This window comes from Antrostomus carolinensis, unplaced genomic scaffold (genome assembly GCF_000700745.2).
Source record: "Antrostomus carolinensis isolate BGI_N321 unplaced genomic scaffold, ASM70074v2 scaffold8050, whole genome shotgun sequence".
NCBI classification, from domain to species: Eukaryota; Metazoa; Chordata; class Aves; order Caprimulgiformes; family Caprimulgidae; genus Antrostomus; species Antrostomus carolinensis.
This window is the reverse complement of record NW_010289030.1, coordinates 55,317-73,688: the sequence shown is the minus strand read 5'-3', so window position 1 is coordinate 73,688 and position 18,372 is coordinate 55,317. Positions and strand designations below refer to the sequence as shown.

General features: G+C 36.2%; 1 protein-coding gene across 1 annotated transcript in view; it reads right to left on the bottom strand.

The window, feature by feature from the left end:
- Nucleotides 1-17,112, bottom strand: part of LOC104525479 (transcription initiation protein SPT3 homolog) — a gene marked incomplete at both ends in the record, with an annotated part of 51,380 nt that extends 34,268 nt beyond the window's left edge. The window contains one exon of the mRNA XM_029085112.1: nucleotides 17,028-17,112. Coding sequence (XP_028940945.1) covers nucleotides 17,028-17,112 — 85 coding nt within the window. The remainder of the gene's footprint in view (nucleotides 1-17,027) is intronic.
- Between the last annotated feature and the right edge of the window lie 1,260 nt (nucleotides 17,113-18,372).

The following is an 18,372-nucleotide window of genomic DNA, read 5'->3' as shown; positions in this document are numbered from 1 at the left end:
ATTCCTGCTCCCCCAAAACAGGTGTGTATACGTTTTCATGACCTCAAGTATACATATTATACATACAAAATGCATAATAGTGAGATGTAAACCTTCCATTATCATGATTTTGAGCAGCTGTTTCAATCATGCATAGTCCTGCAAGACACACTTCTAAGTAGCTTAGACGGTTTAGTTATACTAAACCATATTTTTACCAAAACACCACAACAAAGGCCCACTTGGAGTCATTTGACTTCCTTAACTTGAAATTCTAATAACTTCAAAGATGATACGTTAAATGATAAATCTTTTTTCTATTTATTTATTCATTTTGATCTGTATTGGGTTTGCGTGGCAAAACATGATCATATATTTATTCCCCTGGTTTTTATGTATATTGCAGCAGCACACAACAATATGCTACTGATCCTGGTGGGTCAGAGGATTGCAATGTTGGCCACCACACAGTCCATAAAAAAGGACACTGTCACATAAAGCTTACAGTCCAGGATGACAGATAGCAAATAACAGGCAGACACACAAACATAACATGCAACATGAATAAGTAATAGTCTTAGAAATCCACCTGCTATGGGATATTTTTGCAGATATTAGAATAGATGGAAAGTTCAGCAAGAATTTACAAGAAGCCAATATTTGCTTTTTGGAATTAAACAAAGTGCCTTTTCTTCATAAGGATTTATAGAAGAAAAAAAACAACTTTCCAATACTGACTTTATTCTAACAGAGAAGATTGACATAATATTTTAAATGAAGGTGAGATCACCAACGCTTGATAACAGAATACAGCAGAGAATTGTGACCGACTTCTAACACTTCAAATATGTAGTATTGATGAAACAAGTCTACTGGTGGTTTTTTGGTTGTTTTGGGGTTTGTTGTTTTTTTTTGTTGGGGAGGGTGGAAAAGAGAGAATGTCCATTTTTTCCCCTAGAATTTAAGCTACTCAGATTAAGTTTGCTCTATAATGATCGTTTCAAAAACTGTCCTAATTTGAAAAAATGGCAAACAAATGGAGGAGGAAGAAAGCTCTCCGTAAACAATGAAACGTTATTCTTTATAAGCAATATCAGAGGATTGCATATGCTAATAAAACAAAAATCCATCATTAGATCAGACTACCAAGAGATATTTCTAATGCTGAATCGTATAATCTGTTCAGACAACACTTTATTGCATTTGGTATTGTATAATATTAATGTAGAAGGTTTAAACCTGCAAGTGGTTAAAAATAACTTTTTTTTATATAACGAAGTTCACCACTAATATGAATTAATTACTATTAAAAATGAGTAAACACAAAGTGGTCAAGCTTTTATGAGACCCTGGAGCTAAAACTGAAGCAAAAGATTTATAAAAAGTAAGTTGAATTTTTGAACTACAAATAATCACTATATAATATTATTTTGGATTAAATGCACATGTGAATTATATGAATAATTTAATCATGAGCACTGATCAGAACCTTGAAATGAAATATTTTTCTACTGGAAAAATCATATTTCTTGAAACAAGCAATTTCATATACAGGTAATAATATATAGAACTAGGCAGAATAGAAGAGCAATAGTTCACAAGCCTATGGTCAAGATCATAGAGAGAGAAATAACGGCACCAAAAGATGTATTCAGCAGTCCTATATTATGGCACTCACTCAGCATATGCGACACTCAGTTTCAGGTTTATGTTCTTCCAGCAAGGAGAGACTTGTACATTGGTCTTTTCTATGCAACACATTCCAGCTCTGAAGAGAAGGACTTGGGAGTGGTGGTGAATGAGAAGCTGAACATGAGCCGGCAATGTGCGCTCACAGCCCAGAAGGCCAATAACCGTATCCTGGGCTGCATCAAGAGAAGCGTGGCCAGCAGGTCGAGGGAGGGGATTCTGCCCCTCTACTCCGCTCTCATAAGGCCCCACCTGGAATACTGCATCCAGTTCTGGAGGACCCATCACAAGAGAGACCTGGAACAGCTAGAACAAGTCCAGAGGAGGCCACGAGGATGATCCGAGGGCTGGAGCACCTCTCCTATGAGGACAGGCTGAAAGAGTTGGGGCTGTTCAGCCTGGAGAAGAGAAGGCACCGGGGAGATCTTACAGCGGCCTTCCAATACCTGAAGGGGGCCTACAAGAAAGCTGGGGAGGGACTTTTCATAAGGGCAGTTAATGACAGAACAAGGGGAAATGGGTTTAAGATGAAAGAGGGGAGGTTTAGATTAGATATTAGGAAGAAGTTCTTCCCTGTGAGGGTGGTGAGACACTGGAACAGGTTGCCCAAGGAAGTTGTGGATGCCCCCTCCCTGGAAGTGTTGAAGGCCAGGTTGGATGAGGCTTTGAGCAACCAGGTCTAGTGGAAGGTGTCCCTGCTGATGGCAGGGGGGTTGGAACTGGATGATCTTTAAGGTCCCTTCCAATCCAAACCATTCTATGATTCTAAGATTCTATGATTCTATGAACACTGCTGTCTGACCCACTGGACTACCAGCTAGATCAGATTCTTCTTCATCTCAGTAGATTTTTTACTTTTTTTTTTTTTTTTTAAAAAAAAAAGCTTTTGTTTTTGTTCTGATTAAAAAGTAAAGCAAATGTCAAAACCTCTAAATTTTTCAGGAAATAGAAGTCTTGTTTTCCAGCCAGACACAGTAATTATAGAGACCTCTAAGCAGGACATGAACCCTGTAATGCTTGAGCAACAGCCTGAATTTTAGGATTGCAGTGTTTGAGTTCAAAATCAGGCATCATTTGAATCAACTATAACAGTAATACAATAGAATTTGTACAACCTCCTATTGTAACTGCTCCCACACATAGAGATTTGAAAGAGTTTCAAATATATGGATAAATATTGGAAAAGGACCAAAATGAACACAAAGGAAACTCAAGTCCTAAAAGCTATACTGAAACAATCTGAAAGGCTTGCTTTAAACCTGGTAAAGGAAGGAAATTTACAGTTAAGACTGAAAACCCTGGCTGAAATTCCAGCTTTAAAATACATATACTGCTTTGAAGAAACAAAAAAGTTTGGGCAAACGATACAAATCAAGACCACAGTGTCAGACTGGATTTCCAGTTTTAACTACGATTTGTGACATATTAGAGAACACATTATTTCATTCTGCTTCCATAAAGTTGTAGCTTTCAGATGGACAGGCCAAGAATAGTCAAACTAGTTGAGGGTTTGTTACAGAAGCAAAATCACTACGTCACTTGAGGTAGGGAATAGATTTCTTACTACAAGTCCATTAAAAAAAAAAGAGTAAAAAAAAAAAAAAGTAGGCAATACTTCCATAAGTCATAACACCAGATTTAACAGCATTGGCTTTCCCAGTATAAATTTCTTTGTAGTAGTACTACTTCCCACAGCAATATCCATCATGATATCCTGTGCAAGTATTTCAAAGCAATTGTTGGTAGCTTACATCGAACTTTGATTAGACAGTTATCTGTAATTCTCCCAAAAATTTGACTTGATTCAATAAAAATAATTGTATATACACACAGATACACACATACATGCACGCACATATCCATTTATATGTATATATTTAAGAGCTTTCCTGAACAAAGGCCAAAATTAGTCAGAATCAGAGATATAGATCAGATGACCTCTTGAGGCTCCTTCCAGCATAGGTTCAGGATTGAAATTCCAGAGCAATCAGGGTAAGAATGTATCATTAACCAAAAGGAAATGCTCAATTTATAACTGGCGTGCCATAAACTCAGCGTGTAGAGAGGCCGAGGATCAGCCTGAGTAATATAGACATGGAACAGGCAGACTAAGTCCTCATGCAGGTGTCAAAACCATTACACAATTTTAGGCAAGTCATCAAGCTCACTTTTCACATGTGAACAGGAATGACAGTGAAATTCAGGACTAGAGTGAGGATTAACTGGTTGTTATTGTAAAGTGCTTTGAAGACAACAGGTGCTGAGTAAAAATGCTGAGTATTAGTATGACTAACAAAAATGGTTAGTTACAAGGAGCAAGAATCAAAGGTGAAGGGGGTGGTACCACAGAAATCCAAGACATCTGGGGAGGAGAATCGGTGTAATAAAATGAAAACAAACCAAAACCGTGTTATTTGGCAATCCCACATGCAAACCACTTCAACTTTACACTTTTGGAGCTTATGTCATCATTGAGCCACCACCTTCCCACTCTGCGAATGCTGCAGTTTCAAGAACTATTAGTTTTAAAGCATACTATACAGCTGTAACAGAGCAGCTATTCAAGAAAACACCTACCAGATTAAGTCACTAATCAGGACACTGAGAGAGTCATCCTTCCCCCAAAATCAATACATCTCCTCCAGCATTTATAAGAGGGGATGTGGAAAATCACAAATACTCCTCAAGATTTCAGGAACCTCTGGTATATTCAGCGAATGCAAGCGCATTGTGTATTAAACAAAGAAATGACACACACTTTTAAAATATTATATACAGCCCTCCATAAATCCCGCAAACCCTCTCATTAATGGTTACGGTATGATTAATGTTTGTACTGGGCCATTTTAATTAGTTAAACAATTCAGAGTTCTACCTTAAAAAGCAGCTTTGTGAAACTGCAGTAGTTGCAGAATATTTTACTCCTGGGCTTGATAAAACACTAAACCAGAAACTGCTTTAAAATAACTGCCTGCCACAGCACTTTTAGCCAACTTTTGCACCTGGTGCCGAGAGAAAAAGCCAAGTGAACTTTCACTCACTTGTTGCATGTCAGCTTCAATGCGATGTCTTTCTGCTGTTGTGTTTGGGTTTCTAACTGGAAGAGACAAGTAAGCTAAACTAGCAGCCAATCAATCCCTAAATTCTAAGAATGCAATAAAATTTGATACCAATAAATCTTTTTCTTTTAACAGCCAGAAGAGATTAACAAAGTTTTTTTGAAATTTTATCCTCTTCTGTTCTTTCAATAGGACGATTACCTGACAATCCTGTTGAATCAAATAGCAAAATTAAAAGAGACACAATTAAGCTTGTATATACACAGGAACAGGATATGCCTTTATGCATATCCCTAGTAGGTTCTCCATTATTTATTAGCCTTGATGTATTTTTCTTCCTCTTACAATAAAAGTTATTACACCTTTGGATTGTCAAATAAAAACCCAATTGGCTGAGACATAGACCATCAATATAAAATAGCTTTGCACAGCTTCCCTCCCAGCTACAACTAGTTGACTATTTCAGCTCTGCCATTCATTTGTTTCATGGTATGGGGAAAATCCACTTCATCTTCTTTGCACTTTAATTTCTCATCAGTAAAGTGATGCAATTTTTTTTTTCCCTAATTTGTAATTATGATACACGAAAATTGTAACACGATTTTGTAACACGAAAATGGCAAACGATGTAAAAACATATTCAAGAATTAGAGATTATAAAAAAATGTAATTACTGAGTATTGTGACAACGGTTGCTAGGAGCAATATCTTGTGAGTATATTGAAGTGGATATACTAGCAACAGGTTGTGTATCACTACACAAGTGCTCATTATCAATCTATATATATGCATGTATCTATATATGTGTATAAGAGATGGTGGAAAGATGCATGCATTCAGACTTCCATCTGTATGGTGATGTCCACAGAAGAAACACTTGTCACAAGTGTTTCCATTTAATCATGAATTCTTTACTGTAATGTAGAATCTGTCTCTTTCTTCTTAGTCCTGTGCCCTCCTTCATGGTGACACCAATGGCCATGTTCCACCTGTTTCATCACAATCCACCTACTTTCTCTGGCCTCATATGAGTAACAATTTAGGAGCAACACATCTGCTGACTCTCACTCCATTTGCTACTTCTTGATGGCTTTCCTGTCATCAGCACTTAATGTCCTGGAAAGCTACTTCCCAAATTCATTCTCCAAACCAAACCCTCTGCAAGCTCCAATGCATCAGCCACAGTTTCTCTTTCAAACTTCTCAGCCTCTCATTTCAATTATTCCCATTCTCTTGCTATTGAACACTTTGAGAGAGGGTCATGGGATCCTTCTCCAAATTTCTTCCACTACAAGTTTGTTTTAATCTTTCTTTATTCCACTTCTTTAAACAATTCTTTACTGAATCTCTATTCCTTACCTGCAACCTGGGTTCCTCTTTTAGCTCCATAATTTTTCTGGTATAACAGAGAATATATGTATTCCCACAAAGCTGCACCTAGTTTTTGTTCCTGAACACCTTCTCTTGCCATAAATCTTTGGCCTTTTTCCCAACTCTGACCCACCTCAGTAGATGCACCATATCCTACCTACTTAGTTTTCAATTTTTCTTTGCTCTCTGACACTTTCGCTCATGGGGTACAGATGTCCTCAGTCTATACTCTCTTTTAAAGAACCCATATCTCAATCCAGCCTGTCTCTCCAAATCTTTTCCCATTTCTTTCTCTCTCTTCATCTGTAAGAAAAACATAGAGCATGCAGTTTTCAGCTAATGCACAGACTTCCCCTCTTCTAACTCTCTCTGGGATCAGCTCCAAACTGACTTTTCATAAATCCCCTCCCTTAAAATTGTTCATATATGGGACACTATGTGCCTCTTCCTGGCCAGAAAACTGGGCCTCCAGTATGTTTTTATCTTCTCTAAGTTTTCTGCTGCTTTTGCCTGTTATCATCTTCTTTGCCATCAGAAAAGCTCCAATTACCTTTTTTTTGCCATCAGAAAAGCTCCAATTACTTTTTTTTTTTTTTTTTAGATTGCCTCAAGGCTTTTGTCATGGGGGAGTTATCACCGCTCAGGTGGGAGTTATCTGACTAAACATAGATGTCTACGTCTGAGCTAGTCAGCCAAGGCATCATTTATAGTCACTAGACAGAAATCACCATTCTGGGTCCAAATTCACCTCACCCTGAAAATAAAAGTCAAGTAAATAATATCTTATAAGTAACATTTCTCTCTGTTGTCTCTGATTACTTTTGCAATAAGCACGCTATGACTGGTTCACAGGAGCTACTGATAATAAGTGAAGTACAATGCCTTTACCCAAGACACAAGAATATGAGCAGTCTAAGTTGGTAAATTATGTATTATAATTTAAAGGAAGGAAAACAGAGCTATCTGAGTCTGGGAATATTTATGTAAATCAAGATACAACTACTGCATTGAGTTTACCGTACTTAACTGTGTTGAAAATAATTTAGCTGAATCAGACTGATTGTAAAGCATGTACTTTTTTGAGATCATCACCTCTCTATCAATTGATACAGAGCTCCGGACATGTGATTTCTCAATTTTATTTCCTTTATTCCCTCCTCTGACCAAGCCAACAATTCCATTACTTCATGCAAAGTTTTGTACCAGCTACACCAGTCTTTTAAAAAATTATTATTCCTTTAATATTGCGTCTTAATAGCATAGGAATCTACAGATTTTGTAGATGATGAGTCTTTAAGGGAAAAAAGATATCTCTGGAGGGGAAAGCTTCAGCCTAAAGTAGTAGAATTAAGCAGTATCATCTGGCTAATACAGTTTACAAATGTTTATGGGAAGAGATTGTTTGTATAGACACATTCTGGCCTGTTAGGAAATTGGGTAAGAACTAAGGACTTTCTCAAGAGGTGACCATCAATCGAGGTGGGTATTCAGTGAATTGTCACTGCTGCCTGGTTTTCTGAGAAGGCAAGGTAGCAAGTGTATACGAAACAGCTTTTTCGTGCACCTACAGGAAAAGTAATGTAAAGTAAAAGGGACAAATGATCAAATAAAGGATAAGTTTAATATGCATGAATATTTTTCACTTTCCTGTAGAACACTAAAATACAAAAATTCATTGATGCTTTTAGACACAATCACACAAAATTCTTAATATGTTATCTTATACGATTAAAGTTCTTCAGTTAATATACAGCCAAATCTTCGGTATGCAAGATAGAGACTAAATTTTACTTTGTTAGTTGCTGTCTTTGTCAGGAACGGGTTACAATCCATTGCTCCATTTGTTTGCAAGTCTCAGATAGAAGACTGTTTGTGCTAATTTTTGTGTATAAGTTATTTTCTGTCCACTCAAGGACTGTGCTGCCATCAACACTCCTATCAGGTAGAACTCGTGACTTGAAGATAAAAGAACACAGAAACAAAAAGCGTTGACATCTCCCACGATTCAATAAATACTGATCTGAGGGTTTCTACTGTTATCACTGTTTTGGTTGGCCAGTGACACTTATAGACACAAAAGAGCCGTGTTTGCCAAAACTAAAGCACTTAAATTTTAAGAAAATAAATTTTGCAGTGCTTCAAAAAGTAAAATAGCTGTTGCCAAGTTTCCTATTAGTGGTGTACTATTTATATTTCCAAAGTAAAATTGTTTTGAATGATGGTAACACCTTTGCCTTCAGTTACTGGTTTGTTGGGGTTTTTGTGCAGAAGAACAGAAATGGAAGATGTTGACTGAGGTGGAGAACTTCAGTATTGACAGTTATCTATTAACAACAAAGTACAGTATTAGAAACTCCAGACCTCTGAACACTAGGTGTCAGTGTAAGAAATGGAAAAATATCAAAAACCTGTTGTTTCCAATCAGGTGGATTAGCTAAGAAACCAGAACCAGCTGTGACCACATTTCCTTGTAACTGCATAACACTGTTAACAAGCCAATCTTCCTAAAAAAGTTATTCTGAAACTATCAGGTTTGCTTGAAATCAGATAAGGTGATTTAAAAACTACAATGAATTTGCTCTGTTAAACACTCTGAGATGACCTTTAAGGTTTATGAGTTACACTTAAAGACTATACAGAATTTAACACTACTCTTTTTTCACCATAGATATCCATAAATCAGTTTGTGTCTTTCACAACTTAAAGTTTACAGGGTTTTTGACAGAATCAATGAAAAACAAAATATATATAAAAAATAGTGCATGCCGAAAGTCATACACGTGAGATATCTTTTACTTAATTTAAGAAGTCCATTTAAAATTGATGGCCAGAATGTTAAATTACTACTTTAGGACATGAAGAGTCACATCCTAGAAGTGCCCATTTATACCTTGACACAAAATATGATCTGGCATCATTATCTCAGGTACAGAAAAATGCATTTGTTTGCCTTTGTGTTTGTTCAGGTGAATCCACTCAGGACCTCAGAGGAAAAGTAGAAGGAACGTTACCCTCCACCAGCCACTGACAGTTAACATATTTGGACAATTATTAAAAACAAAGAAAGAAAGATGATAAAAATAATAATTAAAACCTCATTGTTTATTGGATTCTGGAGCTGACTTCAAAGTTATGCAGATGCTTTTGAAAGTTGGCTTGAGGTCCATCTGCCTAATCAAATATCCCTGTGTTGCACACCATTGATAAATTTCAGATTCTTTTCATTTAGTTTACTAATTGCTGCCAGAATCAGACTACTAGATGAGATGGATCTTTGCATGCACATATGGACTTTACACATATGTTCATATACTTATGATATTCAATTTACATCATACAAACAAGTTAAAGAAAGAAAGAAACCTGAATATCAGTATTCCCTTTGACTTCTGAAGCTTGGGATGTAATTATGATTTTTCACAGACAAAAAGATTGCTCCTTCATTTCAACCCAGTTAAATGATTTGAGACATTTATTAGGCTACATCAAAAATTCTCTTGGCAAAAGCCTGTTCAGTCATAAACAATTTTAATAAAGGAGATCAGAAAGTAAAACTATTGACAAAATGTTGATTTACCAGAGTGCATCATATTGTGCAATAAAAATCTAATGATTACTCTTCAACTTCTTAACTTTTTCAATAGTTCTTTTCTAAAGAGCTAATCAGATAGAATTTCATAGGGTTCTAGCAAAACAATAAGTGACATCAATATAAATAGCCAACACATCCTGGATATTGTGCATCAGTACACTGAACATCTCAGCTCCTCAAAGCTCATCCAAGATTTCAGTAGCTATTAATCCTAACAGTATGTTATACTCCTAACCATATATATAAGCATTAAATAGAGAATGTATTTGTATTTTGGAAACTACAGCTAGGATCAGCTTATCAATTGATTCATAAAAGCCCCAGAAGCCAAGGCAATTGAGTACATGTATATTTAAGAATGCCATAGATTCCAAAGCCCCCACGAGTGAAATTCCATACGTACTTAATTCCTCTTGCTCAACAGCCTAAACAGGAATCTGATGCGTTAAGGGTGGAAAAAACAGACCTGTATATATAGACACATATCTATGCATGCATGTACAACACACATAAATCTATGTCATTGTTATTAAAGGCCCAAAACTGGTATAGAAAATCAGGAAACCTGCACTACCTCTATTCTTTGTATTTTATGTGCACTAGGAGACAATCTTTAACCATTGATCACATTGCTTTTTCCACACAATCTAGTCAATGCTTTAGATTTTTTTCTCCACTATTGAACATGTTGCTATAATTATGTGGGCATAATTATTCATTTCCTTCTGTTTTTCTCAGGGTTCTTAATAACAGCATCTTACTCTTTCCACTTTTTAGATCAGTGAAGTTCATCACTACTGGATGCTGAGCAGCATCTCCGCATGGTGAGGTAAAAAGCAGCAGCTCTGTCTCATAGCACATGTTGACTCTGCAGAAAGATCCATGGGAAAGAAAACATTTGACCAAGTAAATCCTTTCTCATCTTGAGAGAAAACAGAGAGAGAGCCCGGAATCCCTGACTGGGACTCCTAAACTGTCTCCTAAAGTAGATTTCTGTCTTTTAGATTAAATACTTCTGAATATGGTGAACAAGTAGTAGCTGATGTTGAGAGTAGAAAACTCAGGACATGATTTTTCATATAAATTACCGACAAAGAAAAGGCAAGACTTCATCAAAAGTCAGACGAAATACTTCATTGTTTCCAATTTAAATTTTCCAAAAGACATTTTAGAATTCTCTAATATATTAAAGACGAAATGCTATCCATTTTCTCAAATAATCTAAAGTCAAGTGCTTGCAAATCAAGAAATAGTAGAAAAGAAAAAAATGTCTTTTTAAAACAAACAACCAAACAAACAAGAAATGGAGAAAATAGTGTCCTGTATCTGATATGGGCCTGTCTAAACCTGTGTCATCTTCATCCACGAATGACAGACACATTGTCATTGAGCTCCTTTGGTACAGCAGTAACAGCATCTGCCTCTATAGAATGGCAGTGAATGGGTTGAGTTTATTCAAATTTTTTCGCTGTATAGAAAAAATATATACAAAACCAACTCTGTGTAATTCTGTAAACTGAACAAAAATTTTTTTGAAAAACAGCCCTTCCTTTGAAAATTGCACAAAAATTTTTCAAAAACTTAAACAATACAAATTTTCCAACTTCAATTTTGAGAACCGTGACCACAAAAATTAACAGAGATGCTATTTCCATTAAAAAAAAAAAAAAGAAAAAAGAAAAAAGAAAAAAACCCAAACTTCCTCCTACCAATGCACAAACATATTAACAACATTTAAATGATGTAAATGCACAGGGAACAATGAACAACTGCTATAGGTAAAGTCTCTTTGTTTCTTTTACATCACACATGGGAAGTGCTAACAAATACATACTGCTGGTACCCAGGCTATTTTTTATGTTACATACTGATTTTCCAGTTTGATTTCTCCCAGGGCAGGTGTGCCACGTGTTTGCTGTAACGGTATGTGTGTTGTTTAATTCACTCTACACTAGGAACAGAACGAATAGTCGAAGGATTTTTCCCAGATGGCTTTTGTGAACTCCTTTCTCCCATCCATGTAAACACACAGCGTGTTCCGGTTTGCTGAGTTGTATATACACCCCCTGACTTACTACAAAGTCTGAATGTTTAGTTAGCCAGAAGATTGTTTCCATCCTGTGATTCATTAGGTCCCTATGGTACTCTCGACTTCCTTTATTTTGTACAATCACAAATTATATTAGTTTGTCTTATTTTGATAACCCTTCTAATTAATGTCCTGCACAGGAAACTTTATTACTGTTTTAAAACAGACTCATAAAACAAGGACTTTTCCCTTTATGAGGGTGGCATAAGTGACAGTTGCATATAACTTTGGGATCAAGAGCGAACAGCGTTTCACACTCTTTGTTTTTATCAGAGGGCAATTCCTGTTAATGAACAAGCTGGTTTCAATTCTTTCTTTTTTAAAAGGAATGTCAGAAATTCTACAATTACATATATAAATGTTACAAGTCTAACAGTTCAAAACCACAGTAAACAAACCCGGAACTGTATGATTTCAGAACAGCATAGAAGTTAGATACATTAAAATGACTAATCTAGTTTGTGAATGAATAACGAGCGTGATTTGGTTAAAAAAAACCCAAAACCAAAAAACAACCCCCAAAAAACCCACTTGTAGGAATAGGTTGTAAGAAACCAAGAAAGCTCTATCTCTGATTCTGTTTAAATCCTCATTATTTTCCTACTCCTGTCTCCCATTGCCATTGTTGTTGGATAAAAGAGTGATCAGAAAAACCCCACAGATAACATGTCTAACTTGATTTTGGGTAACTGAAGTCCCTATAAGTTGACACTACTGCATTCTAAAAAAGCAAACTGACTGGGTTTGACTTAAATAATTTGACATCAATTGAAGAGATCAGAGTCCATCTTCTAGCAGACACGCATTAGTTGACAGGGAGTAAACCACAACTCTATTAACTTGAATTCTATCATTCATGACAGTCTCCTCAATGACTTATTACACTTTATGAAGAATTCTAGCAGACAAAACATTTAAAGGATGCAGTCCAAGACTGTTGTGATGTGCTGCAGCCTTCCCTCTGAGCACTCAGTCTTTCATGACAGATAAGTTCACTCACCAGTAGGTAAGGACTTTTGGGCTCTGCTGTTTATAAGCACATCTGTATTTTTGGTGTGCATATGTGTAATTTTTCATATTCCCTTGCTGAACCCTGTGCTACTGCTAAAATGTCTTTCATTTTGTAAAAATAAATCTAATCTCTTCCCAGACGCCATTCAATATCTCAGAAAATGTAAAGGACTGAAGTTCAGATCTAGCACTAAATTGAATAATTCTGTTAATTCTGATACCATATTCAGCATGCCTAGAGAGTAAACTGCTGGTAGTTCATTCTGATGATAAATGCCCAACTGATACATTCCCAGAATGAAGAAGGTACCTCCTTAACAGCCTTTTTGATATAAGTAATACATCACGATCTTATTGTTGATTAGCCTCTGAATGTGACATCAGAAGCATGAACATGGAGGTATGGCCCTATCAAGAGAAGATACTAAGAGATCTTTAGTTTTTAATATTAGTCTAATAATACTACATTTTCCTATGATCCAGTCTGGCATGACAGAAATTCTGCACAGAGATGGTCGAAGCGAGGAGAGACTTTTCCTCTTTTTTAAATATTACATGAAACAATTTCCAAATTATTTTACACCCGTGTATGTGCAAGGCTTCAGCTATTTTGATGCCAAATCTCTCAATGATAGTTTAATTACCACAAAAAAGTCCTATTCCACTTCTCTTAGTTACACCCTATTTTTCTTCAGAAAGTGATGAATAATATTGATTTTTACTAAAGCAAGATAAGGGTCTCAATAGATATTCAAAGATTATTATAGAAGATGATGCTTCAAAACTTTCTTACTGCACATGCTAATTGTATTGGATATAACAAACGGATGAATTAAAAGAGGTCTCATTCCACTTCAAACAGTAAGTAATTTAAAAGCTTCTGCCCTTCTGATTAACACCTTTTTGCATTCCCTGTTGAACCTTTTTTGTAGGCACAATTTTCCTTGTAACAGACATTTACTACTTGTGCTTCACAGAATGATAGAATCATAGAATGGCTTGGGTTGGAGGGGACCTTAAAGACCACCTAGTTCCAACACCCCTGCCATGAGCAGGGGCACCTTCCACTAGACCAGGTTGCTCAAACAGCAACATAGCCTTGATTGAAACCTCTAGTCTTATCACGCATAAATAATTACAGCTTTAGGGGTAATATTAAGGCATCTATAAGTACCTACAGATCAGTTACTAAACAAACACTATCAGTCAAAATTGAATTTTATTTCCAATTAAAACCTAAATTCATGTGCTCTTCAAATATGTTATGCTTGAACAAAAAATGTACAGAACTTTCTCACTCTAGAATGGGTGGGGTTTTTTGTTTATACGCAAATTTGATTCATATGCACATAACAAAACATTTATTATAATTACAAAAAAATCAAACTCATGCTAGCATTCTGACATAAATTGGATGGAATTGATCTCTCAACTTTTATACCTATCTCCTAGATATTCAAACCCCAGCAAACCACCAAAAGATCCCAGAATTAGTCAGCTGAGGAAATAAATTCCTCAAGAGATTAATCTCATCTAACTCAGCAACTAATTTTAGGATTATGTGAATCATCCTGTGGAGTTGCTCATTTCCTTCTAGACATTGGTATATATTTTTAGCCAAATTTCACTTACTGTAAAGCAGTGTACATATTGTTCAAAACATACACACAAAAATCAATCATAGAATGTGATGCGGACATAAAAAAGTCTGGTTTTCAAGAATTTGACTTATTAGTGCAGTCATCTGCTATAGCAGCTGGACCTCATGAAGTATACAGTGGTTCAAAACACTGACCATATAAAACTGTCCAAACCAGCCCCTGATTTAATAGAGTTCAAATCAACTTTGAAAATAGGAAGCTGGAACTATAAAACTCCAAGATATCAAAACTCAACCAATCACAGGTAATCATGCTGGCAACTTAATTTTTAATTCAGAAGCTCAAACCTGGACTTAATCAACAAGTATGAACTCTTCTTACAAATGTTGACTGTGAAAGATGTACACAAAGTGCCAGTTTTACTGCAGGCATAAAAGTAATTTCTACAGTTTAGCCTTATACATATATTATGGATGGCAAAATGGACATGAATTTTGAGAAGAAATCATTAAATTACGTAATGAGAACTGTGTAGTCCATTTTCATGAGTAATGTGACAAAATCCAGGTAGTATGCAATAAATTTACATCTGCAGTCAGCTTCAATTCTAAAAATAGCTTGTTTCTAGTACTGAATATATATCCACATGAACACTTACATCTAAAGTAAAAAATTAATAAAAATACACAGTAACAGCTCAATAAGGATGTGCAGTTATTAAGGATGACAAATGTGCAAAAATGCCTATCAGAAGTCTGCAGCATGTAAAAAGCTCCTGATTTAAGAGTTCCGGCATGTGGATGTCAGAGGTCAAAGCAATGAGCTATTAAAGATACTTTCACTTCCTCAGAAATAAAGTGCTGTCTTGGGCTTGGAGGGGAAAGGTTAGAAAAGCTGTTTATCTGCCGTTCCGTTCCCATTCTTCCTTCTGTCAGGAAATCATACATGTTCCTACACCCCACGCAGGGTTAACCCTGGGTCATGGTCATTCCCCAAGTAAGTGCCCGGCTTTGATTGAAGTGCAAAGACCACATGGCTGCAGGTTGCAATTTCTCAAAACGCAGGTTTTTGATGTAAAGCTCAGCTCAGCTGAGCCTCGGTGGGACGTAAAAGCACAGACTCTTCACCACATTATTGCTTAAGGAAGAGCAAAGCCGCAGCCATTGGTTTGCATAAATTAAGGGGGTCATTAACAAAAAGAAAATGTTATTTTGTAGTAGTTACAGCTAGAATAAGGATTACAAACGTATGCCCTGAGCAGTGTGTTCAACCAGTGGGAAATCTGCAGAGAGGAGAGGGAGGCTGTCACCTCTCCAGGAGCCATGGGGCATATTCAGGACCGAGAGGAGCAAAATAAGCAAAGAAGCCACAGCACAAAGACATCAGGAGACTGCAGAGACAGGGATACATCACTGGGCTTCGGAGGTATGAACAGAAAGAAATCACCCGGAGCTGCAAGGGACCCCAAAGTGTTTGCTGTGATCCAGAAAACTACCAAACTGTTGCTGGATTAAGTGCAAAGCTGAAGGAAAGCAACTGCCTGCAGGCAAGGAGTTGGCAGGGGAGGTTTATTTATATTGTATTTTATAAAAAATATTTCATATATCTAAAATATACAAAATTATGTGTATATATATAATATAGATATATATTATATATCCATACACACACATATATATGTATAATATGTGGTCTGCCCCATTCTGAATTTTCTCGCTTCAAAAAAAGTTTTAAATTTGAGTTTATGTAGTAATAGAACCTAGCCCGAAATTTAAAAATCCTTCTGATTCCTGAAAGGGTACATTATAGAGAAAAAATCTAGGAACTTGCAGCTCAAAGCTCCAGTAGATCCAGCGACTCCTCATATGCAACTATTACTTATAATATATATTAGTATTATGTATATATTTTAGTTCCATATAATGTTCATAGCCATAAATGTTGGTAATTTCATTTGAAGAATCACTATAATAAGAAAAAAACCCTTTTGTTATGCTTTGCAGGATACAAGTGACATATAAGAGTATAACTTTCTGTACAAAATGTAGCATGGCAGATTCATGCCATGGTGTAAAATATTTAAAAGATATTGTTGAACTTTAATTAAAAAGTATGAAGAGGTTCAAATTCCAAGTCGCTTCTGATAAACAAGATTCAAAACAGCCTCATATAGATAACACTTTCAATAAGGAAAAATATTCAGTATTTCTACATTATTTTTGACAGAAATAATAACATCAAATAATAAGAATATTAGAACACCAATCTGAAGAAAATAATGCATTAACACAAATAATACAGCATAAAAAAATTAGCAATGAAGTCTGCTGATGGCTAGACAGTATTTTCTTTTTAACAACTTGAAGTTTTTAACCAAAAAAATAAAATCAGCTTTATTCCCAATGTTAGGTGGGGTTGCAGATATCACACAAATAATACAGTATATAACCATAAGCAAAGTGCTCGCTCTCTATCTGCAATCCTAACAGTAGCTTCTACAGATTACTGAGGCCAGTTTCTGAGTTTGATTTGTTTCTGAAACCAGAACAATCTTTTATTAGTCATTTGATCCTGAAAATGTCATGTTGTTTTAAGGAGCTTTAGAGTGAAGACTATTTTATCAGTTATGTACTTACCAAATTTATCAGCTGAGTGTGGACAATGTCTTCCACCAGTACTGCAGTTTCATGGAGCGGCTTGCGAGCATCTCCCAAGGAAAACCTGAAAGAAAGAAGTTTATTGCAAGGTTATGAAAATGAGTTAAAAAACCCCCAAAACCCAAAACAAACAGCAAAGCAGATGGGCTGCAGAAAAATAAAAATTAAAAAATATTAATAAGAACAACAAGCTTAATACACCTGTATGTACAGAAATGGATCACTCAGTGTGGTGCAAGGAATATAAACCAAAGTAATCTGATTAAAGGAACAAAAGAACTGCAAGAATGTATACTAAAGTACATGGCAAGAAAAACTGGAAAACTGAGGAAAGAGGAAAATCCATTTTGTAGGAACATTTAAAAAAAGAGTACATAAAGTTGTAGCACATGTACTATTAGGAGTAATTCTGTATTTGCAGCCTCATTCTCTTATAAAATTACCAAATAATATTTTAAAATGTAAAAAGCTAACAGGTATTTTATCTCAAATCTAAACGCTAGTGCTAAGATATGGAAGGAACTACTATGAATTAAAGGCAAATATTTTTATACGTAATAATAAATGAGAGGCTCTTAAAGTCTACACTGCAAGATTAACTGGCAGAAGGTCATAGGGAGATGATAGCATTCACATAATATCACAAGCAAAAGGCTAAGTCATTGCAGCAGGAGTCAGTAAATGAGACACTGTGACAACGGGCTTTTTGCAAGGTTTTATCTTCTCTAAGAAATACCAGAAGTTGTTCCCTACAGCTGTCTTGACTGCTAGTCATTCAGCTAAAGCTGGGATTGCTCCTTTGATCTGGGATGGGCAGTGGCCATCACCAGCCTGTTAAAAAAGACTGTAGATAGTGCAGAAAATCTGAATGCTAGACCTTCAGTTTGTAGCACCACTGCAGAGCCCGAGCATTTCCCACACAATGCCCCAGAAGTCCTATGAAACTATTCATCTGAAATTGGGATGGTGAGCTTCAGCTCCAGATCCAGGCAGAGAGCAGGGGCACTTAAATTTGAAACATCTAAGAGATCCAAGTGGTGCTGACATAATTTTTTTCACTTGTTAGCTGCACTCTTTCAGAGGCAGCTGAAGACCCAGTGAAGGTCTTGTAGTGTGCAAAATCATAGAATCATAGAGTCATAGAACGGTTTGGGTTGGAAGGGACCTTAAAGATCATCCAGTTCCAACATCCCTGACATAAGCAGGGACACCTTCCACTAGACCACGTTGCTCAAAGCCTCATCCAACCTGGACTTGAACACTTCCAGGTAGGAGCAGCCACAGCTTCTCTGGGCAACCTGTTCCAGTGTCTCACCACCTTCAC